The sequence below is a fragment of the Cydia pomonella genome, chromosome 6 (assembly GCF_033807575.1).
Source record: "Cydia pomonella isolate Wapato2018A chromosome 6, ilCydPomo1, whole genome shotgun sequence".
Lineage (NCBI taxonomy): Eukaryota > Metazoa > Arthropoda > Insecta > Lepidoptera > Tortricidae > Cydia > Cydia pomonella.
The window spans coordinates 6,893,524-6,920,722 of NC_084708.1; the positions used below are offsets into that span (position 1 = coordinate 6,893,524).

At 37.0% G+C, this 27,199-nt stretch overlaps 2 protein-coding genes across 11 annotated transcripts in view; one reads left to right on the forward strand and one right to left on the reverse strand.

Moving 5' to 3' along the window:
* Positions 1-27,199, reverse strand: part of LOC133518817 (guanine nucleotide exchange factor DBS-like) — a 138,621-nt gene that overhangs the window by 74,493 nt on the left and 36,929 nt on the right. For 5 of the 10 annotated variants that reach the window (XR_009799538.1, XR_009799539.1, XM_061852540.1 and 2 more), the window contains exons 2-9: positions 10,229-10,424; positions 7,135-7,225; positions 5,494-5,724; positions 4,807-4,940; positions 4,282-4,407; positions 2,029-2,149; positions 532-682; positions 16-170 (exon numbers count right to left, since the gene is read on the reverse strand). Coding sequence is in view for 8 of the 10 variants with exons in the window: in XM_061852540.1 (XP_061708524.1) it covers positions 16-170; positions 532-682; positions 2,029-2,149; positions 4,282-4,407; positions 4,807-4,940; positions 5,494-5,724; positions 7,135-7,225; positions 10,229-10,424 (1,205 nt within the window). In the remaining 2 variants the exon portion in view is untranslated. The other 5 variants (XM_061852548.1, XM_061852546.1, XM_061852543.1 and 2 more) reach the window with 5 other exon arrangements.
* Positions 940-2,069, forward strand: LOC133518821 (E3 ubiquitin-protein ligase CCNB1IP1-like). The gene has a single exon (XM_061852552.1). The coding sequence runs from the start codon at positions 1,187-1,189 to the stop codon at positions 1,970-1,972; it is 786 nt and encodes a 261-aa protein (XP_061708536.1). The 5' UTR covers positions 940-1,186; the 3' UTR covers positions 1,973-2,069.

Genomic DNA, 27,199 nt, shown 5'->3' on the forward strand with positions numbered 1-27,199 from the left:
TAAAGGATATTTTACCTTGTCTATTCTGTCCATAAGTTCCCTGGCCTTATTTAGAAGCTGCGTCCGCTTCTGTATCTTGTCAGCGAGTAGCGCGCTGGTGCGGCGCAGCTCCTCGCACTTGGATTCTATGTGGTCTACTGAACTGAGGGGGTCCTGCATTAGCTTCTCTCCTGCAGGAAAAGCGTTTTTTAAGCATAAAAAATCAAACTAATTACTTGGTGTGTGCTGTGTCTGTTTCTCAACATAAGGTACTACAGAAACATGTTAGATTCAGACCAAGCCAAGTCAGCAGAGATTTTGATAGCACAGACTGCAAGTGTAATTTTAAACGGCAAACTTTTATGAAATCATGATGTTTAAAATAACACTTGCACAGTCTGTGCTATCAAAATCGTTGTCGAGTTAGCTTGGTCTGACTCTATTTATAATCTGATAAATGTGTGAAACTTGGCGAAACTTATTCTTTTGTTTTGAGTGTAACTCCTACGTATTATTGTGTGCAATATGTAAAAATAATTAATATTCCCATACCGTCGTCTATAACGGATGCAGCAGTATCTAGATCACAGTTGCAAAGTTTCTCAAAATCAATAGCTTCTTGAATTAAACTTTCCACTCTACTCGCCGTTTCTCCAACCTCGGTCATGTCACATGCTGCCTTCAGATGATTGTCTAAAGTAGCCTGAATAACAAACAAAAACATAACACAAAAATATTTACTATAAAATATGCTGAAACACACCCAACTTGTCAGTAGAAAAAGGCGCAAAATTCAAATTTTTTATGGGAAGTCAACTCTTAGTGCCTGCATTTTTTAAATTTGCCGCCTTTTTCTACCAACAGGACGCTGTGCCAGAGTATAACCATACAATGCTTTACAATTTGTGATTTTATAATACGTGGCATAATAAGTCGTAGACCTTAGTCTAAATAAAATTAAAACTATACAAATAAGGGTTTAAAAAACCGGTAAAAATCGAAAAGAAAAAAGTAATATTAATAAAATGTGTACAATAAAGAACCTTATGATGTTTATGTATCTGGCAAGTGCCGCGCAAAAACTTTTAAAATGCCATTAGATATCGGATAAAAAAAAATTATAACCTAAAAAAAAATGTTTACAAATGTTAAATATGCGCTAGTAATTTATAAGTGAAATAAACGTGAATTAATTATTATATCGAAAATGACGATCGACATGGTATGTAATTTTCGAAAATGCCGAAAATCATTAACAAATCAAGCGTGGGTGACAACCTGTTCGCATGCATTTTGTATTGAGCATGGAAAAAGCGAATTCAAGAGAAACATTGAAAATTCCTTAACTTGTCCGGCTTGCGGCAATGAGTTGCGGGACAAATTTGATGTTATTCAAGCGGATCTACGTCCTTCAGAGACTTTTAAGTCAATCGTCTTAGCAGGTATGCGACCAGATACTATCATGGATATAGCTATGAGAGCAATGTCATTTTGGTCATATCAAGTTGAACAGGAAGCCCTGTACCAAGAAAGCATGGCAAATCATATGCGAGAAAAACTCAAATGCTTGGAAGAAATCAATACGCTAAATGTGCAAAAATTAAAGGCCGAATTGGAAACATGCAAACGAAAGATATCATCGCTACAAACAGAATTCCATAAGAAGAACAAACAGGCAGAGGAGCTGAAAGCTAATATAGAGGACAAAAACCGTAAAATCCAGAAATTAACTTATCAATTGGATGCCAAGAAGAGGAAAGACATACGGCTCGATAATTTCGAAAGTAGTAACAATCATGAGCAATGCATGGATATTTCAGATTTAGTGGTTAACAGAGCAGCGTCGGCTTCGGATGCGTTCGTGTTTCGACCGGCGAAGGACTCTGACGATTCCCATCGTATATGCACTCCAAAGACACCCATGTTTGACTTTCGTAACCGCGAACGCAAGAAACCTCAATCTCATTTTACTTTCAGACCGTTACCTCCATAGTTTTAAGGCATGTATGATTATTAGTTGTAAGTAATTAATATGTAAAGTTCACATACCTGCATTTGTTTAAAATTTAATAAAAATGTCCTAAATTGTAGCCAGTGGTTTAATTTTGTGGAATGTTTTTGCCAAAAATTGTCGAATTGTTTTTCAGTCTCTTCTAGTTGTACTAGTAACCTGCAAATAAAAATGCGATTACAATTTTTAAATGGAACCATTAATTAAGGAGCTAATACTAAAGTTTATTTGCAACAAATAAGTCCCTATCAGCCAGGGATCATCAATAAATGGTATAGGTACACCAAATCCGAATACTATATTGGTTAAAAATCAGATGGCCAGGTTTTGTGTAGTAATATAAATACTGAATCACGCATCAAGATTTTAGTTTTGATCATGAACCCAGAGTTTGGCCGTTTTGTTTAGTTAGCAAATCGCATGCTATAATAATAGTTGGCGCTGTTCCGTGTAGTAAAATGCCTGAATTGCGTTATCAAGTTTTTTCCTGGGATAGTGTCCCATAGATATAATATTCCTAAAGATGGAGTCTAAGCCAGCTGTCACTGTAGCCACACGAACAGCCACATTTTATGGCTGTGAGCCATGTCGATAAAATTATATCTATCGGCATTCTTTACAATTTAAATTTTACTTGAAAGGTTTTCATCTACCTAAAATGAACAGATGACCATTATAGAGTCTGGCTAGCCAAATATTGTTGACAGATATTTCCAAGTTGTATCACCAATTGTCTATGATTAAAAAAAAAAGCAAAAAGTCTGTTGTCAATTTATGTCGTTCATTCAAATTGTTCGCGGTTTATAATAGGTTTATTTTAAATAATATTAATAATGACTATACCAAGTGAGGTCCGCAGACTATTATTTAAGCTCATAAATAATTACGATAATGTGCGAAGTCGACGTGAAGCGTTGTATAACGAAAAACTGCTATGTTTACAAGTCGTAAACAATTTAGTAGGTTGGTGCTCTATTAATATTTTGATACCTACTTTAAGTATTAGTTATAACATTTGCCTATAACTTTGATTAAGCACGTGAATTTATTAATACCTGAATCTCATGAACGTCAAGTGTGTAAAGAAACGGATAAACTAGAAGTTCTGAAAAATATCATTAAAATCAAAACATTGGAACGTAACGAGTTATAGCCAAGAGAGAGAAATATCTTGGCGAAACATGTCTATATTGACTTTGTACTTTACATAGAGGTAGAAATTACGTGAGCTGACTTTGAGTGCACGTGAACGTATATTATTTTCGTAGATACCTAACGTGTGTACAGAAAATCAAAAATATTTTCTAGTATCAAAACTATAATTCCTACTACACAAAGTGTGACCAGCCCCAGATTTTTTGAATTTCCCGCCAAAATATTGTAATATTTAAGTAGCCAGACTCTAACACAACTTTATAATATATTCTTATCAACCAGTATCATTTTGTGAGTTCGATATTACAATATTCAGCGGCAGAAATCCATGGGACACGGGCCAAAACCAAGTAAAATAAGTTTTCCGCAATAATTGGGTTATTGTATTATATCATAATGTATTCATTATCCATTAGCATTTCTTTGATGTTAATTTTTAGTTTGCGCACCACCTAAGTGGCTACAGCTTGAGTATCAAATTTTGTACTGAGACCAGACAACGGGGTTTAGTTAACAAATTGAACGATAGATGGCGCTGTTTCATATAGTAAAATTCCTGAATCGCGCTATTAAGTTTTTTCATGGGATAATGACCTGAACCCGTAAAAAAAAATGTTAAGTTTACAAATTGAACGATAGATGGCGTTGTTCCGTTAAGTAAATTTCCTAAACCGCGTTATCAAGATTTTTCCTTTGATAATGACCCCGGTCTTGTACAGAATTAATTAAGTTTACTAATTTATCAACAGATGGCGCTGTTCCGTGTAATAAAAATTCTGAATCGCGTTATCAAGATTTTTCCTGGGTTAACGACTTTAACATTTAATTTAATTTACTAATTGAAAATAGGTAGCGCTGTTCCATACTATATTCAAAGTTTTGAAATACGTAAAGTTTTCTGGATAGGCCTAGTTTCAGAGATAATTATATGTTTTTCGAAATCATTCTTTCGCCATAATCGGTACAAAACACATTTTTCACTGCGGTATTAGTCTGGACATACCTATTGATTGACATCGAAAAATTAAAAAAATGTATTCGAGAGGCTACCCCCAAATAAAAACAAAACTTTTTAGGTTATGTATTTATCAATAAAAATTACGTTTTATGTACAGGAGTGTTCAAAAAATACCAACCTCTCAACGGCGGCTACATGACTTATAATATTACTAATAAACGTTAGATTTGGTTTCCTCATCTGCGTCAGCAGCTCCTCGCCTTGCGTGGTCGCTGCCGCCAGTTCTGTCTTCAACTCTCTATACCTGAAATGTAAAGACATTGTAAGTACCTAAGTTGTAACAGCAAGATGAAGATAGTGTGCGAGTAGTAGTTCGTCCGAGAGTCTGAATGGTTATTACATTTATGTACTTAAATATAATTGAGATAGAAGATATCATGAATTCACGATAGAAATCCCTTTCCGTTTACCTATGTATTAAGATGAAGGCACTTGACTCGATGATTACTATGCAGAAAGCAACGATCAATTGTCAGCAAAATCTCATACATATTTAATATTTTGTTCTTTTGACAAAACCTTATTGGCATTGATAAATGTCATTTGATGACCCCATCTAGATGCACTAACAAATAAAATTAAAACAAAACAGCTCGGACACGGAACGTGTCGTAGCAATAAAACGAGTGTAACAGCCACTAACCTAGTTTCCTGGCAGTCTAATAATTCTTTGGTTTGTGTCGGATCGTTCCCCATGTCGCAATCCACTATTTCGTGCATAAAGTCGTCCAGCTTGCTTGAGATCTCTTTCATTAATGTTGAGAACATTTCTAAGGCCTGGAATGAAAGAAAATATAATTAAGACGTATTATTTCAGGGAAAATTATAATTTATTATCTGTTTTCATTTCGATTTCTAGTTGATTATTTATATTCATGAAGACAGACTGATATTATTTATGATGTTGTATTCCATATTTCTGTATTGTATTCTGTAAACTTAATTAATTAATACTTAATTAAGTTGTGACGTCTTTTTAAGTGCATAGATGTGGGATGAAAATGAGAAATAACAAAACTATATTCCTTTTACAAGTAATACTCGTAATAGGTACAAAAAAGGGAAAACGAGCCGCTTGGCGGGAAGCGTCCTCGCCTATGGAAAGCGTATTAAGTATATGTGTAAGTTTATCTATATATAGTTTATATTCATATATAGTCTCGGTTACAAATTCATTTACTTTAAAAGACACTGCACCTACTTAATCTATCTGGTTTAACCCATTGGTTGACTGGTAGAGAATGCCTTAAGGCATTAAGTCCGCCATTTGTACCTTCATGTATTGTGCAATAAAGATTAAATAAATAAAGCAACATCAAATAATACTCACAATCCTCTGCTGTATCCACTCGGCGTGCGAGTACTGCAGCTCTCCACCAAGGTCCGGCGTGAGTTGTGACCGGTCGAAATGTTCATACAGCTCCTCAACCGAAGAGCACACTAGTACCCGGAAACGGAACTCTTCTTTGAACAACTTGCTGCTCACTTCGGAGAGCGCTTTCTGAAGGAAGCTGGCTGGTCGGAGCACGTATACCGTGTGGATGATACCCGGGAAAAACTCCTGAAAGATAAAGTTGTATTGGGTAAGATTTTATAATCACACAGTATACGAATAATGTTATGCTTTCATGCACGTAATATAAATAAAGACTTGCTTTTTCTGCACCTTTTTTGCATTAAGTGTTTATGAGTAGGTATCTGATGACTGCTTTACTTTTTTTTTAGCTTAGTTTCACCTTAGAATAGTACCTAACTTATTCAATCTCATCAATAGTATTTTACAGTACATATGGTGCTACTTTCTTGCACGGGTGCGGGAATGCGCACTTTCCGTGCATATGTCGAAACCCGTAGGCATATATATATATAAGTACTGTAAATCGTTGTACGATACACACGCGAATTTCCTATTTTCTGCATTTGTATCGTAAATGAATCTTATAATTGAGTTGGGAGCCCATACATGAAAAGTACGCAATTATAGTTTGATATACGAAATCTTAATTCAATCATTACAGTCGACGAGTAGAAAAAGATTTATTTTTGCTAGAAAGTAATTAGTCTCGTTAAAGGAAAGGAAAAAGGGCTGGCAATAAAGGAAATAGTCAACTTAAAAGTTTTCCCCTTAACCACGTACTGTACTGTACAGCGAGCCGCTTAATTGCATGCTGGGTGTACTTGCACATTGTATGGAAATGTGTCAAGCCTACATCGTCAGTGAACCAACGCCTAACGAATCGGGACTCATTTTAAACCTAATGGGTTTTCTGAGCACGAATTTCCTAGTTGCGTCTGATTTTATTCCGAGTTTAAATGGTAGGATTGGCCATAATTAGCCTTTTGATAGCCGACGGCAAAGTGGTCGCCTGCTCTCGTGCCCGCAGCGCTAAGGGCCCATTTAGCGGCGCGCGAAATCACATGTGATTTTAGTTACATTGCGGACTATTGAGGTTACATTTACATCCAATTCGGCCGACCGAGCAAATACCGCAATGTAATGAAACTAGCATTAGAGTTCTTGCACCTTCTAAATAGCTCTAACAGCCACTATACAGTTCGTGTCTAATGCATACATTGTTGGAGCTGTCTTTGTTGCAAATAGAAAATTGGTATTTGGAATGTAGATGTGAAACGACTAAACGGCATCATCTATACAGAATTTACGGGCTGAATACTGAGCAACTTTTACTATAGGACCAACACCGAAATCGCGAAAAAAATCCTATATATTCATATTACAGGTGACTAAATAAACATCCTGTATTACTAATAATACAGCTAGTTTATAAACACTAAACAGAGGGTCTACCGCGCATACAGAAAATCCAAATTTAATTATCTATCCCTAAATCGCTCATAAATCAATTTTATTCATATATAAGGTAGAAAAATCGGTCGTGTAATATTTCAGCGGTAACGAAATTTGGGTGTTTGCGGTAGGCCCTCAGGAAGTATTATTATAGATACTTACTGAGATCCTGATTAATACTGTTTTGACTGAATTCCATCTGTCCTTTCTTCGATCTATTATTATGTGGAATCCCATATCGGCTTCTAATAATCTGAAATTCAACAGAAATATCATATGTTAAATGGGAAATAAAAATACATTAAATATATGTATTTTGCTACAGGTAAGAATTATGTACGGTTGGCCTCATAGCTAGTAGCTACCATATGTAGCCAGACCTATCACGGAGCTAACGAAAAAAACTAAATTAATCGCCTGATATCGACGGGACTTTCCTAAACATCAAGACCACAAAGGCTTATGTTATTAATTTTACAGAAAAATTTCTTATGGTTCTGAGTTCAGTGTAAGTTGAAGTTGGTTGATAAAAAATTCTAAATAAATTTGGAATTAATGCTTAGTGCTATAATTTATGCGGCTTTTGATTATGATATCACAAAGTTTGTTCTAGTTCGGTAATAGGTTGCGTCACGCTCACACAGTCATGCGACTTTGTCCTACAGAACCATTGTAGACAGTATATACCTATAGATATGTATGTACTTCTACGACCATGTCATCTATTTATGCCCATGTATTTAGATGCTACGATATTATAAATAGATCACTTAATGATACTTTTGTAAACGTACGTAAGTGATAGTTTTAGATGTCATCATCATCATTATAAACAAAAGCAGTATGATCATCAAAATCATCAAAGTGATACATTTCGGGATCTTCAAATGTACTCACTCGACGAGGGTTGACATTTTACCACTAGATACACTCAAGGGCAAGACGACCCGCTTATATGGAATAGCTATAGGTAGTCCTTATTCCTGGCAATTATTACTCCCACTTACTTAGTCAACCCTCCGAAATATACCTTTACTACGCCACATTACATTAGTATAGGACAGCGCAAGGAGATGTGTAGGTGTAGTACTTATAGGTAGTATAAATAATGCCTTTAGAAGGTGCTGCGATCGGCTCGGCCGGGAGAATTAGCCCCGGACCTTGTAATATAATCACCCGTATTATTATTCGCTGAAGCCGCAGGCTCAAATTGGTTTACAAATATAACAAATATTACGTCTATGAATATTTACATACCGATATTCGATATTGGATTACAGACAAATACAGATTTCGCACTAGGAGCACAGTGAGAACTATGAGAACATTGCTAAGGCTGTCTTTCCACCGAGGAGGAGCGGAGAAGAGGGCAGACGTGCGGGAATCAACCTAAAGTATTGACTAACTCTCTGAGTGTGTTTGATGATTGAAATACATTTTATTGCATTTTTCGAAAATAACTACAATAAATTATTGTAATTGTGCGATGGAGTGGTTCTTATAGTTTAAAAATCGTAAATTATACTAAAAAAATCCTTTCTGCTCTTTATATGTATATACCACAAATGAACTCCTTTTCTCGAGGAAATTACACCTATATATATCGTCGATTTCGATTGTTCATACTTAATTTAATCAGTCTGAGTGAAATATTAATATACCCCCGTTAGCTTGAACATGTCATGCTCGCTTAAAAGTCTTTACTTACGGTGGCGTCGTTGATCGGGTCGCCACTTTCCCGAATGAAGGTTGAGGTTGAGGGAGGCGATGGCTGAGATACGCGTCATACTCGTGAACGGGTGCTGTTTGTGGAGACTGGTCTGTTTAAGCTAACTTTATTGAGTATATTACATTACATTATTATTATTTTTTACAGTGAGACAACTCATTCGGTTCTCGTATGTTTCTTTTATCCTAATGAATGTTTTAATTATACGGAATTTTGACTCTTAGAGACTCTATACATCTCTAAGGATAATTGGATAAAAGTCATTTAGTTCTGACATTTAGAGATATTTACACCTCTAAATAATTTTAGATTTTTTTTTGTATCTGTTTGTTTTTTAGGGTTCCGTAGTCAACATGGAACCCTTATAGTTTCGCCATGTCCGTCAGTCTGTCTGTCTGTCCGCGGGTTTGCTCCGTGGTCGTTAGTGCTAGAAAGCTGATATTCGGCATGGATATATAAATCAATAAAGCCGACAAAGTCGTACAATAAAATCTAAAATTTAATTTTTTTGAGGCTACCTCCCCTACACATAAAGTGGGAGTGAATCTTTTTTTTTTGCTTCAACCCTACAGTGTGGGGTATCGTTGGAAAGGTCTTTCAAAACTAATAAGGGTCTTCAAAAAACATTTTTTGATAAAGTGTATATATTCGGCGATAATCGCTCCGAAAGAAAAAAAAAATGTGTCCCCCCCTCTAACTTTTGAACCATAGGTCCAAAAAATATGAAAAAAATCGTGGAACTAGAGCTTAAAAAAGACATTAAATGAAAACTATAGCGGACATGATCAGTTTAGCTGTTTTAGAGTTATCGCAAAAAGTTTCCCCTTCATAGTAAAAATACTTTAATTAGGTACTGATTATGCAAATTTACCTATTTGTTTAACTCGCGTGAAAGGTACCGTTTCATCCCTTGGTTAACAATTTACTATACTTTAAGCTCCAGTTTAGCTTATTGTGACGGAAGAGTAACTACGGAACCCTACACTGAGCGTGGCCCGACATGCTCTTGGCCGGTTTTTATTTTTATTACTATTATTTTAGTTATTTTTTATAATTGTATTTTATACTTAATTGTTGATGTGCTTGTTTTTGTTTATATGTAAATTCCATGTTGACGTGTAAAAGTGCCCTTGTGGCCTATTTGCCTTGTGGCCTAAGTGTCCTATTCCTAAACGGTAAAAAGTATTGTCACACATCATTGTGGTAATATCCCTGGGGAGTCTGGACTCAAGGGTTCACATGGGCCGAAACGTGTCCTAGGACGGCTGGTGATCATCTGTCGTGGTATGTCAGTATTACCAGAATTATCTATCGTCTAGACGAGGGTTTTTAAGTGCGTTACATAATAAAAATATATTCATACTTGCGAATGGATCAGAAAAGTGCATTTCTGGCACTAGAGATTGGAAGTTGCTCGGGGAAAGTAATGAGATTCCCTTTTGATAAAGTATTTTTTGGATGCAAACCCCACGAAGGCCCGTGGTCAGCTAGTAGGTATTGATAAGTCAGATATGCTAGTGTACTCACGAGGGCACAGAGGTGAGGTACAGGAGCAGACGGCGGTACTCCGGTGCAGTGAGGAGGTGGAAGTTGTTGTGGTCGGGGAAGGTGATGAGCGGGCGGTGGTCGCGCGCCAGCCCACCCGTGGCCAGCGCGTACTGCGGGAGCAGCAGCTCGGACACCATCCGGCCTTCATCCTCGCCGCAGTCATCGCAACCCGCGTCTGGAAATACAAGTTTGGTTAGATAGGGGTCTACGATTAACATACACCATTAATATTATTACACTGTTCATGTTCATAAAATCGATCTTTACTTTTTAATTTATCCCAAAAACAGTCAAGATAGCTACAGGAAGTAATCAAGCATCCTTGACCATCAATAGTCCTAATGGTTCTGATTAGATAAAAAAATACAAAAAGGTCAAAGATTACCAAGTCCTGACGAACATTGCCAAAGGTCGTGTTTAGGCTGCATAAAATTATTTTCTAAAACTCTATTGCTTAAATTGAAATCAGCGCTTAGCCCGGGACTGATAAATTGCCTCTGGTAAAAAGGGTACTTTTATGCTCTTGTTGTACACCGTAGTCAGCAATATTATTAGCTTACAACCTTTGCATACAAACTTCTCTCTGCAGCTGACTCGCTATTTTTAAACATACGTCTTGTGGACCTATAAATCAATATATCTCAATTGAATATGTAATAATCCGATAGAATTTATCTTCTTTAATCAGTAAACCAGCAGAAAGAAGACAGATTTAAAAATAAAACAAAACAAAATAAAAAGTAAATTGCTACTGTATATGTACTTATTGTATAGAGTTAAGTGACGTGACGTAAGAGAGAGACCTTTTTGCGTTAAGTGAGTTGAGTCTGAATGGCATGGCAGTGTCAATTCACTTAAGTTTCATGGTGAGAGGAGTTGCGTGAACCCTTTTACGACGAATATATTAAGTACCATAGTATGTATAAGTTGATCCATATCTATAAACAGAGCTCTTGCAAAACATTTAAAATTGTCTACCTTGATCATTTATCTTTTAGAATGTTTTATAAGCGACTATTCCAGGTCAAAAACCTCCAGTTACATAATATATTTGGTTTCATAACACAAAATAAATATAAAATAGACGTCTGACTCCCGATATATGTAACTTTCAAGGATGAATCACGGTAAGACCGGCTCGGAGGCATTCGACACTTCGTTTTCTATGGGTAGAAAGCATCACGTAATCACTAATAATCACCGATCACACATCAGCATCACACCCGTCATAGAAAACGAAGGCTGCAGTGTCGGATGCCCCGGCCCGGCCTGGGGCCGGTCTAACGTGGGTCATCCTTTAAACTTAAATAATTGTCAATAAAGGTGACATTAGGGTGTCATATACGACCGGTTTGGCTTAGTGGGTAGTGACCCTGCCTACGAAGCTGATGGTCCCGGGTTCAAACCCTGGTAAGGGCATTTATTCGTGTGATGAGCATGGATATTTGTTCCTGAGTCATGGGTGTTTTCTATGTATTTAAGTATTTATAAATATTTATATATTATATATATCGTTGTCTAAGTACCCTCAACACAAGCCTTATTGAGCTTACTGTGGGACTTAGTCAATTTGTGTAATAATGTCCTATTATATTTATTTATTTATTTGATATATTGGCCATTAGCATGTCAAGCAGAAGAACTTTTATCTTTGACTACAAATTAGTAAAGTAAATTGCCAGTCACGTTAGTAATTTACGACCTAAAACAAATGAAGCGTCTCGCCTAAACGAGCGCTTAATTCTGGAAGAGTAAAATTGCACTAATGACCGATGAGTTGACTGTGAGCTCGTCTAGATCATTAGATCATTACCGAGTCTGCGCTACGTAGGTCCCCAAAATGACATGTCATTTATAAGTATTAGAGGATCATGACACTTAGATTTACATAATTAATTACGCTTGCTAAAGTTCTGATGAATTACGCAAGAAATCATCTCAGAACGAATCATAAAAACCGCCAAAAAATAAACTCACAGGCTTCCGAATAAACAACGCTATCTATTATAGCGACAGTTTCCTCCCGAATGCCCTAGTTATGTCACGTCTTGCCCGTGACCCGTAAGACAGCATCCGTCCACCACGCCATGCCGACGATTGGCTTCCTAGATTCCTGTCACTGAGGGTATGCGGGGGGCATTCGACATGTTAAAACGAAAGCTCTTCAGTCGTAACATGTCAACGAGCTTTTGCGATAAGTAGAGCCTCGGTAGAGTACCATTTGGCGTTGAATCTCTAGGTCCATGGGGTCCCAGCGCGCACAAGTTTTTTGGAGAAATCGCGAAACGTCTGGTTGACGTAACTGGTGACCGAAGAGCACGCTTCCTCGCACAACGTATCAGTATTGCGATACAACGAGGAAATGCCGCCAGCATCCTTGGTACAATGCCTCAAGGGCCTATTTTAGATATAAACTAGTTATAGTAATCATCTGTATATACCCATTATGTATGTTGTTATTGTATATGTAACATTAATACAATTAACATCTTCAATTCCTCGGAATGTTTACTTAGTTATTTAGTAAGTAAACTATTATTTTTAATGTAATTGTTAAGGGTGATCTAATCTAATAATAAGGCTATACGTATAAAAAATAGCCATAAGTAACTAAGAGCACGTCAATTAAAAAATAGTGTCACAACTCACATGTCAAATTGTGCCCCTAATATAATCTAATGTAATACAATAAAATGAAACGCATGTCGGATGTGTGGCTGGCTTTTATCATGTTCATTGTCCTACGATAGGGATAAGAAACATGAGAAAGGCTGAGTGACAATTCTTTAAGACGGAACTCGAAAAACAGAAAGATACGGGTTGTAATTTAAATCGAATTGTGGTGCCATTTGTAGAGCGCTTATAATTACACGGGATCAAGACAATGGGCTCGAAATTACGCCAAGTGGGAACTCTAATTCGAATGTAATAGACGTTTGTGTTATCGTGTGGTTGGGGCAAAAAATAAATTGTTGGTTAAGGGTCTCCCCAAACTAGTCGACGCCGTTTCGGCAAATCGCGTACGGAAAAAGCTTTATGTCAACGCAATAAGAGCGAATAAGTCGTAAATCGGCTCGGCCCACGCGAAACGACGTCTTTCGACGGGAAAACGGCGTTTTGCCGTAAAGCTGTTCGCATTCGTACGACGCTGTTTGCAGCCTACCGCACACGTTCGCATTCATAAATCTCCTTATACCGCCGTACGGTGCCGGAAAGAGTTGAACGGCTCCGATCACGGCCGAGTACCTACGATAAGGACCGGTCAGAGCTGGCGGAAGCCGTTCAGCGTCTTCGACGGCCGAACATAGCTCAGGTTGTTACTAACAACCAGTCTCCAAAAATGAGATTTACGATTGCCGATCACCCGCTGTCCTACATCTGTTCGTCGGACTCAACGGCTGTACGTGTGCTGTCTGACGTCTCGACGGCAGGACGGAGCACGGGAGAGCCGACCGTCGCTTTACAACTGTTGCGATAGCAAGTCGCAGGCGATCGGGCGTCTCTACGGCCGCAAGGAGGATGAGACTGCTAAACGCAGGTGTCCAACCGCGGAGACGGTCGATCGGCTAAATGCGAATAGTGTGGTGTAAAACACTCGGCGAAAGCCGACTCCGCGTCGACTGGTTTGGGGAGACCCTAATTGAGAGCATGCCATTTCTGTGACTATATATGTTGCCGTTATACGCAAAAGTTATAAATTGACACAGCGTATAAGTTAATGATAAAATAACGGTTGATTTTATATTGTATATATAGCGTTTTCGATTGGTGTACATAGATTTTGCTGCTTAAATGGTAAGCTAATGACTTTAATCACCGGTGAGAAGGGTGTGTGCCACTCATAACCTAAAATAAATATTGCATCGGATTATTTAACTTAGAATTCCTAACTTTCGTTTAATATTACTGAATCTTGCAGAATAACACTTCATATAATCATTATTCTCGCCACGGAGTGGAATCAGGTAAAATTATAATTATTATCTTTGAAGGTACTTTCAATTCTCCCCTCAGATTGTCCAAGTTTAAACACAAAAATGCCGATGTCTGCTAATTAAAATCCAAATTAGACATTTGCGGGACAGAAAAATGTTTGAAATGGTAAAGTATTCTCCATTGTCTAAACGGACTGGAACAAGAAAAAACAGGCTGTTCAGCCCGCGTACATTAACTTTTATACCGCGTACATTATTCTATTGGTATGGTGAAAATGTTTGTGTTTCACTCGAAGGCAAAGTTTGTTTAACCGTCGTGCCTTAAAACAGTTAAAACCCTCGCAACGCTCAAGATTCCACTTCTGGAACCACTCGCTACGCTCACTCGTGGTTCAATTTTGGAAGCTTTCGCTTGTTCGGGTATCAATATTAGCTCGAGCGGTTAAACAATAACTTCGAGGCCTTTGAAGGCCCGTCCTATGTGTCAATGTATCATATCATATCTTACACGTTTTTTCCTATTCCAGGCGTAAGTAATAATAACTGTCAATTTTTTACCTCACGATGAGTACGCACGTAACCCTTGTACATATTTGACTCAGTTGCTAAACATAGCGTAGATATGAATGTGGTTTAAGAAACCATATAAAAGCTACTTAAAAGTATATATCGTAAAAGATTATGAATGAGCTCAAAGTTGTATAACTTAGATACGCTCTAGCGCCTGCACCTCCAGCATAACGTACCGCGACAGGCGCGAGAAGAGAGGACAATAGTCGTATCCAGATATGTGTCCTACATTTTAACCTGTATATAGTTAAACCGTTATACGTCATATAAGTATACCTGTGAAATAAACTACAAATAATAAATTTTAATCGACGAAATTATAAATGGGCACTTTTATACACATTTTCGCATCAACCTAACCACGAAATTATTGTCAGTGTTATTGAATTCTATTCCGATATTTTTAACGGCGTCCCTGTTACCAGATTTAATGAAAAATTGATGGATGGATGGATGGATGGAGATAGGTACGTAGGTCGGATCCTTTCGCAACTGCTGCTACTGCTTTGGCTTTACTAAGTAGCCCAGTCGTTAAGAAACTCATTGTCTACTGAAATGCGCGATGATCGATGCGCCTACGCGCCAATTGCCAACACTTATGCATACCTATCAGAGTTCAACGACTTGGCATATTCACGTGTGAAAAGGTCAGGACTTTGACTAGCCGAGGGATTAGCGAACGAACTTTTAACGGTATCTATACATACAAGAATAGATCTAGATCCAAGGCGAATAATTATTCACGCGTCTTTTTTATGAGAGTTCATTAGACAAGTTAGGTTATTCGGTCTCGGTATATTTGGCACAAAGTCGGCTGGTTTAAAACATCAATTGCCGGTATTGCCTGATTTTTCCAAGAGCAGCTTTTCTGCCTACTTTACTAGGAAAGGTCCCGGAAGAAAGAAAAAGCTTTTAGTATTAGTATTTTTTACCTAGCCTGAATTAAAAAAAAAACGAACATAACTTAAAATTCTTGTTACTCAACCTAAATATCAGTGACATGGAAACCAATCATATTTAATCCTGTAAATTTCGCATCAGTCGCTCCAGCTTCGATAGAAAATGACAACAAAGGCCTTCCGCTGCGCTCCCGGACGTTCAAAATTGGGTTAAGATGCGTCTTTCTACGAAGATACAAGTTATTGACATGTGTATTTATATATGTACCTCTATCATTAACACTGTAGAGGCAGTGTGTACTGATTATAAGGCTTTTGCTTTCACCCGTATGGTTTCAAGTAGGTACCAGCTTTCGATCTGCACTGGAATCAGCCGTGTCAAGTCGATCCATTTGGAAAATGATCGGTCTGCAAATACCTTTCTAGTTGAATATTTCTGAACAAAACTAGTTTTACACGAACTTAAGAAAGTGAGAAGTGAATATGTACACGCCTTAAGTGCTCTTATTAACATTATCTCCACTAGTAAAAGCAGGTTCTGATAAAGTGGCTTTTTTTTGGCAGTGTACTTCTTGACACTATTAATATAACGATAATGGTCATATTCTATGATCCACTCCCTATCGATATAGTTAAAGAAAAGACGCTTAGCACGAGCTCATGAAGCCGGCGAATTCCTCGTGATAACCTCCTTTCTTTAGTAGATAGTTCAAGAGAAAAAGGGTGGAATTCGCATACCTTTTGTAGAAAAATGAATGTTGTGAAGAGCCTGAGGTATACGTTCTTCCCCGCGACATTGAAACCAAGTAAATTACACGATTTGTGACACTGCTATTAGATAGTTAAAGAAATACCGGTAATGTCAATCCGTCCAAGTCGACGTAACCAAGCGTCACGATTACATAACGAGTAGCTGTAGCCAGTATAACAGCGAAGGGCAAGGCCGGTGGATACGTACTGATCTTTATTGTTCTTAGCCGCCAGCGGCGTGGCAGAGAGTGTGATTTGAAAAGGGTCAATCTTCTCAGTGTACTGCTGATACGAGAATGGTGCGACATTTTCTTGTTCTTTATTATTTAAGCTTTGCGAATTATATTTTCCCAATTTATTTTTAATCCACCTGTCAATCGACCGAATCAATATTTTAAGCTCCATTCATCTCATTACACGCCAGAAGCCAGAACCAGAGGGCTATGGCCCAAATTTTTACCTATTTTATTAGACGGCCCTTGGCCCCGAAGATGTAGCTAAAGGATGTATCAGGGATAAACTCTAACATGTTTAACTTATTCAGCTTGAATGATTTAATTAATTATTATTTTATTTTATTATTTATTTTAATTTTAATTATTTTTTTGATTGCATGACATGATAGACTGTAATATTTGCATGCTCAATTGTGAGTCGAGTACACTGTACAACAAATTTTATGTCACCTTCTACATTCCCTGTATTCTGGCCAATAAATAATTTGTTTTCGTATTTGCATGAGAAATTTACTTTTTTAAGTACATATCACACAATGACATAATTCTCCGTCAATCCAACAAATCATCATTCAGTATTAGAACCTAAAGAAAACTATAGAAAAATGCAATGTAATTACTTTCTTTAAATGAGAGTAGTTGGTCAAATCAGCTGGCGATATAAAACATAGAAGTACTTATTGAATAAAATAAAAGTAATTGACCACGGAATACGATATTTTCTGTGTAATAGACCATAGCGTTTATGATAATCGCATAGGCACGTGCCTTGGGGCATGTAATGTTGTGAAGTCAAAAGTTAATATATATATAATATAAGTACCCTATATGCGGTGGTGAAGTACCTATTGTATACTAGTAGTAATTGGCCGTGCTTCACGGTCTGTCACATGGCTAGCAAGGCACACAAGGATGGAGGTATTTCCGTATCTAAATGACGTTCTGTGATAACACTATTTTGCCTTGGAATTTTATAAATTCTCGTGTTTCATAGATATAAGTACAGGTAAACTTCGCTGATCAAATTATGGTACTTAATGATAGGAAATAAAAAATAAAAAAGTGAATTTGATGCGTTATATTTCTAGTTATCACGGTGATGGTGGCTACGAATATCCTACCTTTACCTTTTAGATGTCCAAAAATATCACCGGTATTCATTCTGGTCTTTATAGTTGTTTTCATTTCCGATTTCCGTATGTATATATAATATTACTTGAGTGGTAGCATTGTTTATTTTAAACTGAATTAAATGTTTATAAAACAGATTCCAACTAAAATAACCAAACATTAGAGAAGTACATACATACATTACGATTGGTTCTTCAGATGTTATACAATCTTCAGTTTCTTACGCATGGGTCCGATTGAAAAGGTTCTATTTGCTAAGGTCCCTAGTTGTCTGCCATTGACATGCAACGAGCGGCGCCCTCCCACGAAAAAGGGTCTTTTACGTCTGTTTCCGAGCACCTCGGTACTTTGTTGAGATAGGTCGTATAAATGCGCGGTTTTAGGACAAAGTAAGCACTTTCCCTTTTAGATGAATTGCTGCGTAGTAAGCAAGTTACCAAGAAAGGTTAGTACCTATCTGTAAGCATTTCTTTCGGGGTAGTATAATGAAATCTATTCTTTTATTATTTAAGGACTTACAATGAATAAAAACATGTCATTATAGATGGACAATTCCATACAAAGTTACCTGTTTTCAATTTTGATTACTCTTGAGTGTTGATAAGAGAAAGCCAATAACAAGAAATAAAAACTATTAAAAAACGTAAATACTTCGTTAATGAAATCCAATTAACGATTATGGCGTCCGTGTGCCAGTGCGCCAATATTCACGCCATAGCGGTAGGGATTGCAATCCGGTCCGGCGGATCCGGTAATCCGGCCGGATCCGGCACTTTTCAGGAGCTACCGGATCCGGTAAAAATCACCGGATCCAGACCGGATCCGGTAAAATAAAAGAGACGCCTAAATACAGCACGCGCTGTGCGTTTTAGGTGAGGAAAAAGCGACGGATGAGAGATATAAAGTTGGATAGAACAAAAAACTAGTGAAGAAGTTTAAATATAGTAAGAAAAAAATATATTTATTATGACGATAACTGGGAACAGGAGAGAATTTCTTCCTCTTTCATGTTGGTGGCATGATATGACGATTACATAAATACTGTAATAGAAGGAAAATTTAAAGGATGGAGATGCCATGGAAGGCATTTGTAATTTATGCTAGAGAGAAGGTTAATGTTATGTCGTAATGTTGTGATAGAAGATTAAAACTAAACAAATGAACAGGATTAAGTCGCCGGTACTGAACCGACTTGAGTTGAGCTCATCATATATAATGTATATCGATAATCTTTAGTAGATCTAGATTCTTTTCTATTCAAATTTAAGAAGGAATCTTTTGTCTTCACAATTTCATCAAATTTTATGCAATTTCCTACATCTTCGTACGTACGTGCTACTCTACGTCTAGCCAATTCTTTACTTGATCCATGTAACTTTTCTTAGGGAGTCCCTTTCCGCGATGGTTTTAATCCTACACTCTATTATTTTTGCACGAGATCGCTGTGTCGTATTTCGTTCCCTATAATTTGCCCTTATATCCCTAAACAACATTTTTTTAAATCATACATTCTACTACTTTCACGCACAAATAATGAGAGCAAGATAATATTGTAGCGCATTTAATATAACTTTGGTTAAAAGTAAAATATATATCTTATTTTGTTACTAGAATGGATGTCAACGTTACAAAGAATTCAATCAAAGAACAGTTACGAAAACTTGTCCTTTCAAGGACTTCCATTTCCCACCCCAAATCCCATCATCAGGCTTTGTAAACTACTCAAATTCATAAATATAATCGAAAATTTGAGTACTTGTGAATGGTTAAATATAATAAAAACCGATTTCATATTTTGTTTTTAAAGTGATATTGACATTGTAACACTTTTTACTACTAAGTTCTGTTTTATTTTTAAGAAGTTATTTATTAACTTCAAATTATAGATTTAAGAATACGTATTACGCAAAAAACTAGAAAAATATGTCACTTAATTAACTTTAAATCCCTATACCAATCAATCCGGTTTGCAATCCCTACATAGCGGTATTTCCACAACGATCTCGTTGAAACACAATGTACACAAACTGATAAAAATAATTTCTATCGACGGGTATTGGAATGCGGTCTAAAAATAAACCAGAGTTGTATTGGATTATGATAACAAATCTGGAAACACGGTAATATTGTATAATAATATAATCCGCATTACGCGGATTTTTCCCACTCTCGAATGAGAAGAACCACCTGCTAAAGGATTTTTCTCCGCTACGCATTTGAGTTTCCGGGTTTTTCTTAAAACCGGGAGAAGCAGGAAAGGGTAACTGCTTTACATAATGCCAACTTCATTTGTGGTCCGCGCGAACTTGTTAAAGCCGAATTAGCTTCGTCCTTCAATTTTTTACTCAGCTCGGAAAATTGCAAATTTCGCGGAATTACGGCCCGGCGTAATTTACGGCGTCAGGTATTTAGTAGCTTGATATTTTATGGATGTTAAAGACTCTTATTTAACAACAACAAAAACACAAATGCGATTTCAATTCTCGTGAAAAATTTCCAACACAGCAAGTAAACATTATCCGCTTCAATGCGTAACAAATGTACGACAAGAAAAGATTTGATAATCAATAACAAAAACTTGCCTAGTCTCTGATTTTTCACAAAAAACAGACTCAATCTCATCTGTGCGATCTTAGCGCGGTACTTGAAGCGACACATTGAAGCGCGTGCGCCGGTACTGACGCAGCCGATGCGACTGCTCAAGTGCTCATCCCACCGGATCAACCATTGCGTGAGACGTTTTGCGACTTCGGCTTGATAATAAAAATAAGTGACGAATCAATTTCATGGTTCGCCAATCGCTTGAGTGAAATGAAATGCCGCGCGCTATGGCCCTCGACACGAGATTAAAGTTTGGGAAACTGAGCGTTAGTATCACTGAATTCACTGATCGCTGCGATGTTTGTTATGGCTGTACACATCACCAGTTTTTGTTGAATAACAATGGGAAATTACGTTCTTGTTATGTTATTGTGTAAAGTTTTAGCACTCTAGTGCCTACTTGTTTTGTAATCGATTGTTTATACATATTTATCTGTCGTACAACGTAAATGCCGACGGTTTATGGTAAAAATTACCGCTGAATCCAAAGCACTGCATCCTGCGGCGCACGCGGCAGCAAGCTCCGGCCACTACCGTCACACTAGCACTATCACGCTCTGACATCACCATCACCCCTCATCGACAACACATGAACCCGATACTACGATATAAGGCTCAATGGCTTTGAATCCACACACACAATATGCAGCAAAATATGGCTATATACTATACACGCACAAAGCGCGCGCTGAACCGCGACTGAAATGTCAGGTAATTGAAAATCGTTATCGTTGGCTTCCCATCAATGAGATGAGATAAATTGAGGATCGGAATGAGATTACTCCCATATCTTTTGGCCGTGTGAGGGCTTCGCAATTCATACATCTATTGCGGTATTTAGATTAAGAGCGTGAAAGCAGTTGACGCTATTTTTGTATTACGCAAGTACTTTCTCTCTTAAAGATATAAATAAAATAAGGGAAAGGAAAAGTGTAACTTGCTATCAGAGTTTATCCCAAATAATCTCGAGATAGCACTATCGGGGTTGTAATGTGTCAAATAGAGTGTTAGAGATGGGTTCTGTTTAAGGAGTTTTTAACGTACGAAAGATACTATTCAATATAATATCGTGGGCGTGTACGCAATTTTGCAGCCCACAGTTGATATGAGACACAAAAAGAAGAAAGTTCACATAATAATTGGCACGCCGTGCGCGGGTGTCTGTCCCTGGCCAAAAAACAAATGTCAGTCAAAGTGCTAAGATGAGAACCAAAGTTTTTAAAAGAAACTTTTTAATCCTACCTGATTTTTAACGTGAAATATAACTGTTACCTCGAAAACAAACAGGCAAATAAAATTACGATTGCTAATTACATTGTGAAGCGAGAAGAATTAACAAAGATATTCGAATCATTTGGTTCCGATACTGAGGAACCGGGCCGGCAGAAGCAGAGTGGAACTGATGTCTGGCATCTCGACTACGCATTCTGCACACTGTATAGCTTCATTTAGGCACAAGTTTCAATTAGAACTAATCAATGGAGCAAAAATAACAAAAGAAATTGAACGCTCGCATGAAATTTACGTGTATGACACGAGTATGGTAGATAGGATATGAACGAGGTACCAATATAAAAAATCGTTGTTTTTTTTAACCCGTTGCATCATTTTACGCTTTAGTATTTACATAGTACATATATAGCGTATAGCGGCATTCGATACAGATCAGTTACTTGTAGAGTTTAGCACAAGATCTGACATACATGGGATGGGGAATGGGTTAACATTTTCATGTCCACGTGCTTTTTGGAAATAGATCTGTCAAAATATACAAGTCGTACTTTCTGATTGGTTGAATTTTTTATCCTGTAGGTACTTACGTCATGCTCATAATACATATCATGTAATGATCATGTAAACAACAATCTGTAAAGAATGTGAAGAAGCTAAAAACTCTAACATTAGCTGAAAATATCAGCTAATGGTAGAGTGAATGTCATATATTTCATCCTGAAATATTTACAAGTTAAGTACGTACAATCTGAACACAATTACCTATTTATGTATGATGGATGTGAAAACAGTTTACCATTACTTATGTATCATTGTTCCTGATTTAAGTTTTATGATATAGGCAACTTGATGCAAAGGACTGACAAACATTACACAATAGGTATATTAATATTAAATGCAGAATAGTGATCGCGTTACATTACCACATTGATCTTAGCCTCTTTTGCGGTCAATACGGCCGTTTCTTATCCTAATCGATAGCCAATGGTATTGTCAATAGGGGCAGATAGAGAGTTACAGCAGGGGAGATAGTGTCACTGATTTAATATCAGGTGATAACGATTATAGCTGAACCCACTCATGGTTTTATACGACTTAAGGAAACTGACCTATTTAGATGCAGTAAGCAGTTATCTTTCCTAATGGGGTTAATAACACAAGAGATCACTATGGGTCAAAGTGTATCCGCAAGGGCCCCCGAAAATCATACGATAAAATAAGATAGGTGCAATTAGTACAAACGTATATAATAAAATACATCATAGCTTACCAAAACAATAATGATAACGGAATTGTATCTGTATCACTGGACAGGATATTCCTACTTGACTAACTAACCCAATTCCTGACTTAAACAGTAGATACTAGTATCATAGGTACACACAAGCGGAACACGTAGGTATACTACTTACCTACTTATTTCCCGTCTTATAATATATGAATATGTTGCACTTAAAGCAAGACAATCATGGTAATGATTGGGTAATGAATAGATATCCCGATTTTACGTAACAAGCGAAAACGCAAATCAACAGATTTGCATGGAACCAATGCTAATTGATATACATGATTGAACATGTGTTGTATGAATAAGTAATGGAAAATGCAAGTACCTTCACATGAAGCCGACAGCTCATTTGTTTCTCGTGACAATTTGTGAGATCCGTAAATCGAGCAGTTTCTCTCATATCAGATACAATGATATGTCATATGTCCGATACTGTCCGGGTTGATCTGGGATATGAAGTCCGCGTCATTTGTAAATGAAAACATATTTTACATAAACGGCTTATATAGCCGTAGCTAAAGAGAATAAATTAGAAGTAATTAATTAAGTTTGCATGCTTAGTTATTAAGTTAAAATAATACCTACAGCATGTTTATTGACACATAATCAAGAGCGAAACCAACTGCCATCATATTGCTTCGCAGTTTGTCTGTACTATTTCATTGTATTTCATGTTTCATTCTATTGTATGCAAATGATTTATAATAATAATCTACTGGCGTTTTTGTCATTTTTCTGTACAGAAAAATAATGAAAAAATATAAATGACAATAAAATTCAGGTTCTAAGATCATTGTTCTTTAGGTTCTTACTACATACGTACAACACGAACGCATTAAATAGTAAAATATCTACCTCCTAAAACCCATAAATAAAGATGAAATGTGCATACTCGTGCGCACGGAAATTAGCCTCAAATATCTTTGACTTTTAAACCGGATGAATATTTATGGTTTCAGTCATCGTATTTCATATATTGCTAAATATACCTTTTTATACGAGATATTAATCTCGTCTAAGTCAGTCCAGCTCATAACTTCATAAGAGTCTCAACTCTATCTAAGCGATCAATCGCAGGCCCCACAAGCGGCATTCCTGTAACCCTGGAACAGGACGCATGCCCATATACGCATCCTGCTTTTACCATTTAGAGGCTACTGGTTTAAACTGCTTTCTTTCTCAACTATACGGATATCTATAATGTGTATATGATAATGAATTGAACATATGTTTTTATTTGACCTTGTTTTCTGACGTACGATGGTGTGTCGTCCATTGTTCTACGACCTCGCTTGCCTACGCAAACTTATTCAAAATGCGAATGCATTCCTGTTAAATTAATAAGCCAGCGGCGCGGCACAATGTACCAAATAGATTGAGTTATAGATTGTTGCGATGGATTGCTACAGATTCCTCTAGGCTAGGCGCCGCTACAGCGTTGATTGATAATGGAACATGGCATGGATCACTTGAATTGTCCATTTTGTTCTGCATACTATATCCGCTCATAGATAAGATAACTATAATATCTCAGTATTTAACTTATGCATTTAAGTATCTGAAGCTCTATGATTATGTATTTTTTATATACTACGTCAGTGGCAAACAAGCATACGGCCCGCCTGATGGTAAGCAGTCACCGTAGCCTATGGACGGTTTTAAATATATAATATATTACGCAGTACGCGTACTCACCATTACGCAGACATGCAGTCAGATTATCCGTTTTTGTAATTAAAATCGATAAACTAATTTACTGACTCTACATACCGAAGTTCCTTTCAAGTCGCATCGTAAAAAGACAGTATAGTTTATGACTAATCGAGTAAACGTACTCGTAGGCATGTTTCAATACTTTCAATCTCGTTTCGGCCGTCAATCAAAGGCCTTTTTCCCGGAAAAAAGTTCCGGAAAAGTTAACACTGCCTTTTACGAGTTTATGGCTTTAGACCGATTTATGGATATATCCGGTTCTTCTCATCAACTACATAGAAGCTAAGATAGATAAAACAGATAACGCCTTGACATTTACCGTGGCTGTAGGAAATGAAGGAGTATTGTTGACGGATTAATTATTAGTGTAATGATCACCACTTCAAACAGATTCCAATAAAGAAGTATATGTAAAATCCTTAATGCCTAGAAAATTATGATGCGACAATTATGATAACTAATGACAATGATGACAAATAATTATGATAATTATGCGACAGTACGCAACGAGCCGTGCTGGAGTCTGACTAGTGAGTCGTGTCACAAAAAAAACGCGGGAATTTCAGTATAACGCACCTGGCAATAAAATTACTATAAAATTAAACGACAGCTTTAAGCCATAGCAAAAAAGAAGCCATATAAATAAATAAATAAAAATAGCTTGTGATACGACTCGCTGGTTAGACTGTAACTTAAATGACACGCTCTTATTAATGCATTTTATAGCTTTGCGAATAAAATAGTTTCTAAAATTTTTTGTGTGCACTTCTTTGCGTATATAAGGGCCATGTTTAAAGTTGTGCACTATGCCTAGATTGCCTAGGTAGACTTTTTTCAAATTTAGAAAAATGTATGTTATTTCTAGTCAGAAACGAGCTCTTTCGATCGTATTCATTCCTTCCAACTCGATACAGTCATACAAAGTCTATAAACAAATGATAGCGAAACTCGTAATTCTGAGTAGAAAGCTAGAAATAACATAACATTTAATCCAAATAAATTAATAAAGTGTGGTGAACTTACATCTTTCATTAAAATGGCCTAAAAAGTCTGTATATTAATTTCCTTTCAAAAACATTTTATATCAGTGCAGGTTACGTTTCCTGTTACAATAAACATAGTCCCCAAAGATGTGTAACGGGAGAAAAACCTGAACATAATATTAGGGTATGTATAACTCTGTTAGCCAAGCCCGAGGGTTTGCTCAGTTAATTGAGTTTGTAGGATTGCCTGCGATGTATGCTAAGTGAATTTAAAATGATTGTCAAAGGTATTCGGCGTTATCACGGAAAAGCTAATATTGTTTTATAGATGAGTAGGTATAGTAAATAGTTACGCTACAGCCTTTTTACGAGGTTTTATGCTATTTAACTAGTTTCGTTATAATGCCACGATAAATTAACGCTAGTATAAAAGGACGGGTGTCTCAGTCAGATAAGGTCTTAGAAATGAATCTACTGTTTTTCTAGAGTAGTTTCATTTGGTTTGGATCATGGTTGCAACTTATACATAATTGCCAGTGGCCTTAATACATATTTCCTATTTATATGACGAGAAGGTGAACATAAATCGGATTATGAAAGTAGGAACCTAGAATATAGGTATAAAAAAATATAAATTTAGTTATACAGCGACTAATCTACATTCTAAATGAGATCTAGAATTTGTATGACAAATACACAAACTAAACTATAATTGTTCCCAGTAACTGTCTAACATTAACAAAACAATCTATAAGATTGATTACAAAGTTATTTATAATACCTACTATACTACTCCTATAAAACCCATCCTATTCCAAATTAATCACATACTGCGAGCGCAATATTAATAGAAGTAAAACCACACACCAACACTGCAGATGCAGCTTATCAAATAATATAAATAAAACATGTGCACCTCCACCAAACGATATTTCCAACTTATTCGGCACTTCGAACCGTATTCGCATGTCACTTATTTACACCAACATTCACTTTTAATTTCAGAACTCAGGTATTTTTAATAGCCTGTTTTGTGTCCCACTGCCGGGCAGCCTACCCTTTCTTCCGCCACTCGTCACGGGTTGAAATAGTGTTTAATTTCCGAAATTCTGAACTCGTGAACTCGCGAATAAGTATTCGGGCCGGAGGCAGTGGCGCGGATCGGACAATCTTCGATGACAACGGAGCGTGGACTGAACGCGCGTCCTTCCGCAGGCCGGGCGTTGCCAATGCTTGAGCGGCGGCGAGTCGAACGATCGGTACCAGTTTAACTGCGACTAAGGGATTCATGTAAATATAAACGTGGAAAAAGTCTGAAAGAAGATTTTCCACTTTGTAGCAGGTACGTATATCAGTTCGGCTCGGACACATCGCAGCCGCAGCATTAAATTACCTGTCAATATTTACTTTAGGTTTTCACCAGCATAGTAACCAAAAACAAACATTTTAGAACCAATATGTGCATAAGTTATCCGCCCCTAAGCGGGTTCACCAATAAAAAAACTTGTCAATTTAAAGGTTTTCTAAATTGACAAGTTTTTTTTGGTGAACCCGTTTAGGGGCGCTAATGAATGTAAAGATGCCGCATGCAATCGCCGTCATGACGCTAAA